Source organism: Haliotis cracherodii, unplaced genomic scaffold (genome assembly GCF_022045235.1).
Source record: "Haliotis cracherodii isolate W230 unplaced genomic scaffold, xgHalCrac1.p SCAF_8, whole genome shotgun sequence".
Classification (NCBI taxonomy): domain Eukaryota; kingdom Metazoa; phylum Mollusca; class Gastropoda; order Lepetellida; family Haliotidae; genus Haliotis; species Haliotis cracherodii.
In genome coordinates this window covers 23,232,869-23,244,064 of record NW_027266341.1, presented here as the reverse complement: position 1 = coordinate 23,244,064, position 11,196 = coordinate 23,232,869, and the positions used below count along the sequence as shown (strand labels likewise).

The window sequence follows — 11,196 nt, the reverse complement described above, 5'->3', positions numbered from 1 at the left end:
CACTTTAAGGTAACAGCTTCTGGAACTATTATATTTGAACAAACCCTTTAAATATGTGAGTTCTATGACAAAACTGGTTGGTATGACAACACCACTCTCCGCTGCCAGTTACATTCAGTCCTTGCCTGGACTGACAGGAAAGACCCTATCTAATGTTGAATAGTACTGCCTCTGTGGTGTAGTGGTAAGTGTGTCGGCACGAAAAGCCGGTCTGTTAAATGTAAAATATGGTACTTGTTACTTTGCCTGGAGCTCGGCATTTAGAGGCTTAAACAAGGACAAACATAACACTGGTACAAGCAGGCATACTATCTAGACTAACATCTTGCCTCATGTTGGATGGAATATTTCCTTAAAGGATACCAAAATTTCTTTTTCTCTCTCCTTTAAAATCTCATTGTTCAACATACTTAAACATGAAATAATAGATACCTCATTCTCTGCCCTCAATAAATGATAACCTTTTTCAGTGAGCCCCTTGTTTGAAACTTTATTATTATGTTCCATGATTAACTTTGGTATACATATAGCTATTAACAGTCATGGTTACTTGTACAGCTATCAACAGTCAAGGTTACTTGTACGAGATACAAAATATCTTTGCTGATTTGCCAACATCTGGCGGCAATGAAGACAACTCTCATCCCGGCCCATTACAGGGATAGTCCCCACCGGTCATATCTATCTAGTCTGCAGATAATATCAGACAAGTAGTTTGTTTCATAACTAGAATGGGGAGGAAACACCATGTACCTCTAAATTAACAGACTAGTGGCTGTGTCTATGTGTTGGAGATGCTACGGTGCTTACTATAAATATCTCACTTAGCAAATCTGTAAGTCCCTAATTTTATTTCGTAAACTGAAATAAGGTCTAAATACAATGTTTCTCTAACTTCCGGAAGTATAAGCCTTTTAACGTTATCTCGCGAGAGAAAACGAGATCTCGTCCTCATTTCTCTGGCTTCGAAAAGCAACACACGTGTTTAACTTACACTCAATACTTAGTGTTTTTATTATAACTTACTGTGGGTTTATGTTAGAGCGTAGTACTTTTATTCGGACCTAGGAAGCAGTCCGGCAACTAGAGGAACTCCATGTCCCTTAATTTTTTCTTTTTCTGGAAGTCCCTAATTGTTGCGAATAGCATGAGTGTGTACTTGCATGGAACAACTGGTGCTATGTAAATGTTCTGACACTTTAATGGACTGATATTATGAGATATATCAGTGTGTAAACACACAGCCGTCAGGGGAGATGTACACCTGATTTATTGCTCATTATGTACCAGATGCTGTGAAATATCACAAGATTACCCTTGTCACATAGAGGCAATTATATAAGTTGGACTGAAAATGAGGGTAGTGTTCCTTTCTGGAGCAGATCAAACTCCGAAACTGTTAAATATTTCTAGATGAAACTTGGTATACAGATCAGTCTTGTGGTGAATTGGTGCCTTTTGATGATTTGGGATGATGAAACAACATTATTTCTTAACTGAACAGAAGTTATCCAATGACAATGAACCAAAAGTGGATAGAAGTAGGCAAACTCCATTTCTGAGTTGCACCAGAACAGGGGATATGTCATCTCCTTATGACTCTTTTTATCTTTTAATCCAATCATTTTCAGTCACTTGGTGATGCAATTCAACGTCAAAATATTTGGAATTTGTTATCATTATAAAATGAATGGACATATTTTTCAATCAATTTGTAAAATGACTGAAATATTTTTAACGCATTTGTAAATTGTGAAAGTAAGTATTTCAGTTATTTTACACATGGACCTTAACATTTATACCATATATGCTGATGCTTTTACAATAACCCTATTGGTCATTAGAGGCAGTTAAATGGATCAGGTGGTCAGGCTCAGTGACTTGGTTGATTGCATGTCATCGTACCCTAAAGCCATGGATCGTTGCTCACAATATCAATCTCATAACATGCCGCTGTCATACAGCTGGAATACTGCTGAGATCAGCTATAAACAACAAACTAACTGAAGCTTATGCCATATGCTGACTCATAGATCACATAAGGGGATGCTTGTCATCTAAGGTGCCATGTCAGGTCTGCTGGTCATGGGTTTGAATCCCAAGATTAGCCCTGATTATGATCTTTGGTCTGTCAGCATAACACCTGTATTCTTGTGGTGAACTAGTAATATATGCTGATACAACAAAGATGCTAGTTAAAGTGACATAAAACCTAACTTACTCACTCATGTATTTATCATTATGTAATATATTTATAACATCATAGACCTGCTTTTATACCATAGGCTAATAGCGAATACGGTGAACTAACATCTACAGACTTCATCTTAAAAGATCCGGGGTAGAATAGGTCTTCAGCAACCCATGCTTGCTGTAAAAGGCGACTATGCTTGTCGTAAAAGGCGACTATGCTTGTCGTAAAAGGCAACTAACAGGATCGGGTGGTCAGGCTCGATGCATGTCATCAATCCCAATTGTGTGGATCGATGTTCATGATGTCAATCACTGGATTGTCTGGTCCAGACTCGATCATTTGCAGACCGCCGTCATATAGCTGTCATATAGCTGGAATATTGCTGAGTGCGGCGTTAAACAACAAACCAACCAAATCATCTTAATAATTCAGAAATGCCATTGGAACCCTTTTGTATTTAAGACAGTATTTTTCCTTCCTCACTTAACCTGACTTTGCAGCAAACTTGTCATTAAACAAAATGGAGTAAAGTGCTGTCACTGACTGTTGGATATGGTTGGATTGATAAATGCCAGGGAGACATATTGTCAACTGTTCCCATGCTCAACTGCACCATTGTAACGTTATGTGAGTTGGTCACATAAACATTGCTCACACTATCAACCACTGGTTTGTTTAGTGAAGTGTTCACTACTTCACCATCAGATTTGGTCAATGATAAGTCGCTGAAATAATGCAGGTGTCTAGTACCTGGTTCAGTCACTCATTCAATTTCCTCTGTCTTTCTTGATCATGTCCAAATTCAACATGCATCAACCAATGTCAAAGGTTGCATGAGCTGCTCAAATATGAAATTTTTGGATGACTGTTAAATAAACTCTTATAAGATATTATGAATGAATTGTAAGAGTTTAGTAAGAGGCGACTAACAGGATTGAATGGTCAGGCTCGCTGACTTGGTTGATGCATGTTATCATATCCCAATTGTGTGGATTGAGGCTCATGATGTCAACCACTGGATTGTCTGGTCTGGACCGCAGTCATATAACTGGAATTTTGCTGAGTGCAGCGTTTAACAACAAACAAACAAACAAACAAATAAACAAAAAGTTTTGAGGATATGTTGTGGTGGCTTCCTGGTTAATGCATTTGCTTTTCAAGCTGGAGACCTGGGTTTGATTCCCCATATGGGTATAATGTGTTAACCCACCCCCAACACACATACACCCTTGACTACTGTTCAAAGTGGTGTTAAACTCGCATTTGTTTTAAATGTTTGTTCCCTTCTTGAGTGTTGGTAAACCTAGACATAAAAAAGCGTGACATGATAAGTAAAATTTTCAAGTTGTTTTTGTTCATGAATATTAGGACTATTTATCCATTTAGTTATGTTATGTAACTTATATTAGTGCCTACTGATGACATTTTACCCTGACGATCCTCCTTGTTCCAGGAGAAGGTTGAGACTCTGAGGGGTGAGTGTGAGGACTTCCGACTGAGAGCCAAGATAAGTGAGGAGGCCCTGCTCCGAGACTCAGATGTCAAACTCCAGGTACAACCTGCCCCATCATCATGTTGTGAACAAACCAAACCTTCCCCATGCTTGGGGATTCTGGGTCAGAATAAATCCCCAGTTCCCCATGCTTGTCTCCCTATTTGGATTCTGGGTCAGAATAGGTCCCCAGTTCCCCATGCTTGTCTCCCTATTTGGATTCTGGGTCAGAATAGGTCCCCAGTTCCCCATGCTTGTCTCCCTATTGGGATTCTGGGTCAGAATAGATCCCCAGTAGCCATGCTGGAGTCCCTATTGGGATTCTGGGTCAGAAAAGGTCTCCAGTACCCATGCTGGAGTCCCTATTGGGATTGGGGGTCAGAATAGATCCCCAGTTCCCCATGCTTGTCTCTCTATTGGGATTCTGGATAAGAATAGATCCCCGGTTCCCCATGCTTGTCTCCCTATTGGGATTCTGTGTCAGAATAGATCCTCAGTTCCCCATCCTTAATTGTCTTCCTGTGGTGATTCTGGGTCAGAATAGGTCCCCGGTTCCCTATGCTGGTTTCCCTATTGGGATTCTGGGTCAGAATAGATCCCCAGTTCCCCATGCTTGGCTTCCTGTAGGGATTCTGGGTCAGAATAGGTCCCCAGTTCCCCATGCTTGTCTTCCTGTAGGGATTCTGGGTCAGAATAGGTCCCCAGTTCCCCATGCTTGTCTCCCTATTGAGATTCTGGGTCAGAATAGATCCTCAGTTCCCCATCCTTAATTGTCTTCCTGTGGTGATTCTGGGTCAGAATAGGTCCCCAGTTCCCCATGCTTGTCTCCCTATTGGTATTCTGGGTCAGAATAGATCCCAAGTTCACGATGCTTGTCTCCCTGTGGTAATTCTGGGTCAGAATAGGTCTCCAGTACCCATGCTGGTTTCACTATTGGGATTCTGGGTCAGAATGGGTGCCCAGTTATCACTCACTTTCTACTTTTGATCACAATTTTCCCAGTGCCTTTTATTTTTAATCAAGTACTTACAGTGTAGTAAGCTTGTGTTTCGTATTTGTTACTAGCTTGCCCTACAGCCATTCCGCAACCTGCCAGCAGAGATCGAGAGTCTAAAGCTGGTGATTGAGATGCGAAACCAAGAGGTCCAAAAACTTCGCAAACAGAACATGGAGCTGGAGAAACAGGTAGGGTGGGATGAACAGGGACCTGGGCTTAACATAATATGACAAGGTTTGGAGTTGAGCAGGTGCTTGCTCAGGGACTAGTGACATGGGTGGGAGGGGACCAGAGGCTGTCTCAGGGATGGAAGGGTACATTGGTGGGAGGGGAGCAGGTGCTTGCTCAGGGATGGAAGGGTACATTGGTGGGAGGGGAGCAGGTGCTTGCTCGGGGATGGAAGGGTACTTGGGTGGGAGGGGAGCAGGTGCTTGCTCAGGGATGGAAGGGTACATTGGTGGGAGGGGAGCTGGTGCTTGCTCAGGGATGGAAGGGTACATTGGTGGGAGGGGAGCAAGGGCTTTCGCAGGGATGGAAGGTAGTCCTGCACCATGACATACATCTAGATATGTATACAAAAGCAAATCTAGCCAGCTCTAGCTAGCTCTCTTCCACATGAAATCAGCAGGAACATCATTTGTTTAATTTTAGAGGCGAGAAGAATATTGTGCAATATAAGATTTCATCGACTAAATGTTAGTGGAGTGGATTGAAGGGTACATGGGTGGGAGGGGAGATGGTGTTTGCTCAGGGATGGAAGGGTACATGGGTGGGAGGGGAGCAGGGGCTTTCTCACGGACACTGGGGACATGTGTGGGAGGGGAGCAGGTGCTTGCTCAGGGATGGAAGGGTACATGGGTGGGAGGGTAACAGAGGCTTTCTCACGGACACTAGGGACATGAGTGGGAGGGAGGGGAGCAGGTGCTTGCTCATGGATGGTAGGGAACTTGAGTGGGAGGGGAGCAGGTGATTGCTCAGGGATGGAAGGGTACGCAGATTGGAGAGAGAAAGTACAAGTACTGATCACAATGGCATTAAACCTAAACCCCTCACTTACTCTGTGTTCCAGCTGGAGGAGCTCCCGATCGCCAAAGAGAGGATAGACTCACTTCAAAAGAAGTCTGAGAACCTCGAGGCCATCATCAATATCAAGACAGACCATGAAAAGTAACTCCATTTGAAGAATTTCAAACCTTTGTATCCTCTGTAGGAGTGCCGTCTCAACCTGGTTGTTTTCTTTATGATTGAATCGCTATTCACAGTGACACTAAACCCACTAAAACTAATTTTGCAAAATGCTGTGCAGAGCTGCTTCATTTACCTGCGAGAAGTTGTGTGGGTTTCATTCCCAGATATCCCTATTTTGAGAGGCGATGGGGTAGCCTAGTGGTTAAAGCGTTCGCTTGTCACGCTTGAAGGCCTAGTTTTGATTCCCCACATGGGTACAATGTGTAAACCTTTTTCTGGTTACCCCTGCCATTATATATAGCTGGAATATTGCTTAAAATGGTGTTAAACCCAACTCACTCCCTCGTTCCTTATTATGATCTTGGTTCAGTCAGCACCATTGTATCACTCAGTGATTTGACTTCCTTCCAACATTGAGCTGATATATCGTGACAGAGCTGAGGTACTGTTAAAGCATCATAAAGTCCCAACTCATTCATTCATGGGCATCATAGGCACACATAAGCTTTAGACACTTTAATATCTTGATACGATAATGTTGATGTGGCATATTTTCACAATATTGATCTGTGAAACGATCATTTATAGCCATGTAAACTGTTGACTCTGACCCCATGAAGATCCAGGGTAGAATAGGTCTTCAGCAACCCATGCCTGCCGTTAAAGGCGACTATGCTTGCCATAAAAGGCAACTAACGGGATCGTTTGGTGAGGCTCGCAGACTTGGTTCATGCATCCCAATTGCGTTGATCGATGATGTCAATCTCTGGATTGTCTGGTCCAGACTTGACTATTTACAGACTGCCGTCATATCGCTGGAATATTGCTGAGTGAGGCGTTAAAAAACCCCAAACAAACAAACAAACAAGCAAAACTGTTGACTCTGAAACTACTCTCCTTGTGACTATAACAACGTATTTGTTTGGCAGACAACTCCATGAGAAATGCCAGAACCTGATGCGGAAGTATGACAAGGAGAGCAAGGCCAACAAGCGGCTGTCCATGGACTATGAACAGCTTATGTGGAAGGTGGACCAGCAAGACTTTGGCTCCACCGAGAGCTTGTATCGCCGCCAGCTGAGTAGGTCGCCGCCTCGCAGCGAGTGCAGCTCACCTGATCCAATAAGGAAAGGCTTGTCACCGATTACCAGCGAGAATGACTCACCATGTCGTCGGTCACACAAATCTGCATCATCCATGGGAGACGATTCCTTCGATCGAAAATTGAAACGCCGCTCAGCAACATTTTTGTTAGAGAAGGAGAAGTCTTCCCCATCAGCTAGCCCACAAGCTAAGCGTCTTTCTCCGAGTAGTTTTGAAAATTCGCCCCCGAAAGTTATGACTCAATCTGCCCCAGGGGAACTTTCGTATACTGTCTCCCCAGCGACAAGTTCACCAGCTGACTCAAGTTCCTATTCTGTCTCACAGTCTATGTCTCATTCTATGACTCAGTCAATGACACAATCTATGACACAATCTATGACAGATTCAGACATTTTTGGCGATTTTGAATCTTCCGGAATAGTTACAAATGGACATGAAATCTCAGTGTCAGTCGTGTTGCCACCAGAATCAGAAGTTGAACCCGAAGTTTTCGCTGTGATTGAAGAGAAAGAGAAGAATGAAGCAGTAAAGGATGAGGTGGAATCGAATGCGTGAGCAAGGGGAGATAACTGTGTTCATTGAGAGGTGCTTCAGTGAATGAATGAAATCCTGAAATATAAGTCTTTCAACTGTTGATATTTCTCAGTCTCGTGTCAATGTCGTGATTATGAATTATGAAAACCACTTATTAAGACCACTTTTGCCTGAAAACTCTGATCATGTCAAGGCAAGGAAAGGGAGGTAACTCTTAGACATCAGCTGAATGTCAAATTTGAAATGATTTACGAATGGCTCCTAAATATTGGAAGTCTTAGAAATAAAGGTGTTTGTTTGATATATCCAGTGTGCAAAGTATTTGAAAATATCCAACGATGGCCATAGGATTGTGAGTTTGTCTTCAATGAAATTCGAATGGAATATGTCAGTATGTCTCTAGAGTGTTGAAGTACAGATTTTATGTCATTCCATCTATTCGAATATTTAAATTACAACTACTAATTGTATAATATCTATTTGACTATTGTACTGTATGTACGTGATTTGTGCAATATTTGATGTAGTGATAGCAGCTTACTGTGGTTCAGATTAAAATAAGCTATGTAGAAGAAGATATAAAAGTTAATCTGTAGAATATTACTGTGGTGTAAACTTTGTATTTATGAAACCTTGACCATGTTAACATGTTTTGGTGTCTCTTAAAGTGCAGTCTTGTTTTCAAATTGCCCATGTTTGGGGCGCATGGCTGTTCAAAACTCTAAATGTTACCATGTTCTTTTTCATAATACCTTGTCATGAAAATCGATGTACAATTTGAAAATTGATTTGAGCATATTTCAAACTTTCTTATGATTCTGATGTATTTGCCTTTGCCTTAATGAAATTCAACTTTTCCGTATACTACCATGTATTAATTGTCAATGAACCATGAAAGTTCTGAAAGATATGATTTGGGTAAACTCATGGTTGGATTGTGCTGATGCATTGAAATTAGGGGATGAAGCATTTCTATTCAATTGGCATATTTTACCTTCTTGCATTTAACAACCTCTTTCTAGTACTTTCTCCCCATCTCTACCTCATATTGGATGTGTTTACCAGCTAAGTGATAGAGTTCTGTTGAATATTGTCACACACCTGCTTTTGTCAATATGTTACAGAGGAAATCATGGTAAATTCATATAAATTATTTGTCATGATTTTTTTCATTAATTCAAACATTGTGTGCTGAATGTGACAAAAATCACTAGTCAGTGTAGTTTTTAAAATGACATGATCTAAGGGAGTTAACTCCACATGGGACGTAGGACAGTAGGGTCAGTGAAGTGCATAGTGAATCTATTCAGCAATAGATTTGAGAAATTAAATTTGTATTGAGCTCTACTGTTGTAATGTGTCGGTAAATTCAGACTCTTTATATTCATATCATAATATTGTATAGGTCACTACGTTTCCACTTTTTCGTTGACATATCAATTTCCTGTGTTTGATGGGTGTGTGTAGAATAGGCCATTTATGCGATTGTTAATACAATCTCAAACTTGTAATAAGTTTTCATAACTTGTTCATATGCAAATTAATGTGTTGACAAATAGTTTCAAAATTGATATGAATTTAAAATTGTATGCAAAATTAATTGGTTTTCAGTGTTAGTTGTAAATAAGTTGATTACACTGCCACCAAATTTCATATTGCGGGTCATGGCAACTACTTGATAAATTTAAGTGATCATGATTTGCTGTAGTTCATTTGCAATTAAATTGCAGTTTTCATCCATGGTGTATTAATACAGCGTACAAGTTGTAGACACGTTTGATTTGATGTATGTATTTGTGTGCGACATGAAGGTTACAGTCAGGTTGTTTGTTTGTTCATTAAACCATTGTTTACAAATATGTAAGTGCTAAGACAATTTTGTGTTAGGGGGTCCTGTTATTATCCTCTTCAAGACGAGGCAGTAGCAGAGTCTGAGAGAGCATTAGAGTGAAGTTGTAGTTGTAATTCTATTTGTTTAATAGAATGAGAACCATCTTCAATCATTAAGCCCGCACAATGAATTTGCTTGTTCAACAGTTTTCTTTGGTCAATATGCACACATTTAAGGGTAGGAGGCAAGAATAAATATGTATGGACACACCACAACTTTTAACAAAAAATAAAAAGCAAAAATATGTTTTGAAGAAATACCAATATTTTGAATTACAACATTTTAATTCATTTTATCATACTTTAGCAAAATTAGGAGATTACTTGTTTGAAAATAAGAAAATTAATTGTATTGGCCTACCAGGGTTTTCCCTTAGCCAGCAAACAAGCTATTTATCCTAAATTTCCCCAAAATTGTCCAAGACAGATTATTCATAATGATAATGAAATTTTCCTTTTACAAATCCTATTTCAAAATATTGTATGGCACAGATTTTTGTGACATATTGGAATCATGTGCTATTTATATTCTGTTTTACATGAACTGATAATCAAAATTTGTTTGTCAATATTTGTACATTCTTCAACAATTTCTAAGTAAATAAAAGTGGCATTTTATGACGACACATTCTCTTGATGGAAAGTACTGAAATGAGTGGTTGGTAACAAATGTTTTATGGCTATAGTTCAATCAATATATCATATGTCTGTTATTGAAATTGAGATATAAAGTGATATGGCAGATCCATGGAATATGGCTTACACATTAGTCCATGGTTAAAGAGGATGAACCACACATTGTATGAGCACGGTGTTATTTCCTTTTTTTATAAAACATTGAAGTTGATTATATCAACATGGTCTTTCAGTGTTCAGAAAAATCAGGATTTCTCACCTTAGTATTATGTGAGAGCTAGAATACCCTTCTCTGATGTGAGTGCAGGATCCTCATCATTCCACTGGGGTGGAGGGGTAGCCTAGTGGTTAAAGCGTTCTCTTGTCACGTCCAAGACCAGGGTTTGATTCCCCACATGGTTAAAATGTGTGAAGCCCATTTCTGGTATCCCCTGCCATGGTATTGCTGGGATATTGCTAAAAGCGGCATTAAACCATACTTACTCACTCTACTCCTATTGTTTGTTTTAACAGACATTTGCTGTATTGATAAGAATTATGATTTTCGATTTTCAATTTATTGCTGATTGTCAGTTGTGATTTGTCTAAACTATTTGGGCTGTTGTGTAAACCACACATCTGATGTAAAACTAACAAGTAATTGGTCCAGATTCTGCAATGACCATTGGTTAAGAATTTAGACTGACCTGATTGGTGGAAAGCTTATTGAATGTTTAGATCTGCCTCACTTGATTGGTCAGATATCAGTCCTGCTATGACCTGTTTGGTCAAATGTTAGTGATGCACAAATCTGATTGGTTGTAAATGTTAGCACTGTCACAAGCATCATCTTTGTCTGGTGTTGTGCATGATAATATGAGTATGAAGATGTAATAATATGATCTCTAGCCAGCAGGCAGCATTCTGTCGATTAAACATTATGACATAATATTCATCTTGTTATGTCTGTTCATATAAACATTGGAGGTATTGGTTGTTGCATGTAGTGGTCTATGGAGAATCGCACAAGTGTGCAGAGTTGTGCCCCTTACTTCTGCAAGGATCTGCTGACCATGGGCTTAGATAACATATCCTCACTAATTGTCATCACCACACTCACTCTGAACAAGGGGGGCATGGATGGCCAAGTCGTCTAAAGTGCTGTGATTTGCTGTGCAGAGT

The 11,196-nt window shown here is 40.1% G+C and overlaps 1 protein-coding gene across 5 annotated transcripts in view; it reads left to right on the top strand.

Moving 5' to 3' along the window:
- The window catches only part of LOC139449330 (microtubule-associated tumor suppressor candidate 2 homolog), a 167,510-nt gene extending 156,561 nt beyond the window's left edge, over positions 1 to 10,949 (top strand). For all 5 annotated transcript variants that reach the window (XM_071230641.1, XM_071230642.1, XM_071230639.1 and 2 more), the window contains 4 exons: positions 3,648 to 3,746; positions 4,752 to 4,871; positions 5,753 to 5,850; positions 6,801 to 10,949. In XM_071230641.1, the coding sequence (XP_071086742.1) occupies positions 3,648 to 3,746; positions 4,752 to 4,871; positions 5,753 to 5,850; positions 6,801 to 7,530 (1,047 nt within the window). In that variant the 3' untranslated portion in view covers positions 7,531 to 10,949. The remainder of the gene's footprint in view (positions 1 to 3,647; positions 3,747 to 4,751; positions 4,872 to 5,752; positions 5,851 to 6,800) is intronic.
- Positions 10,950 to 11,196: the final 247 nt, after the last annotated feature.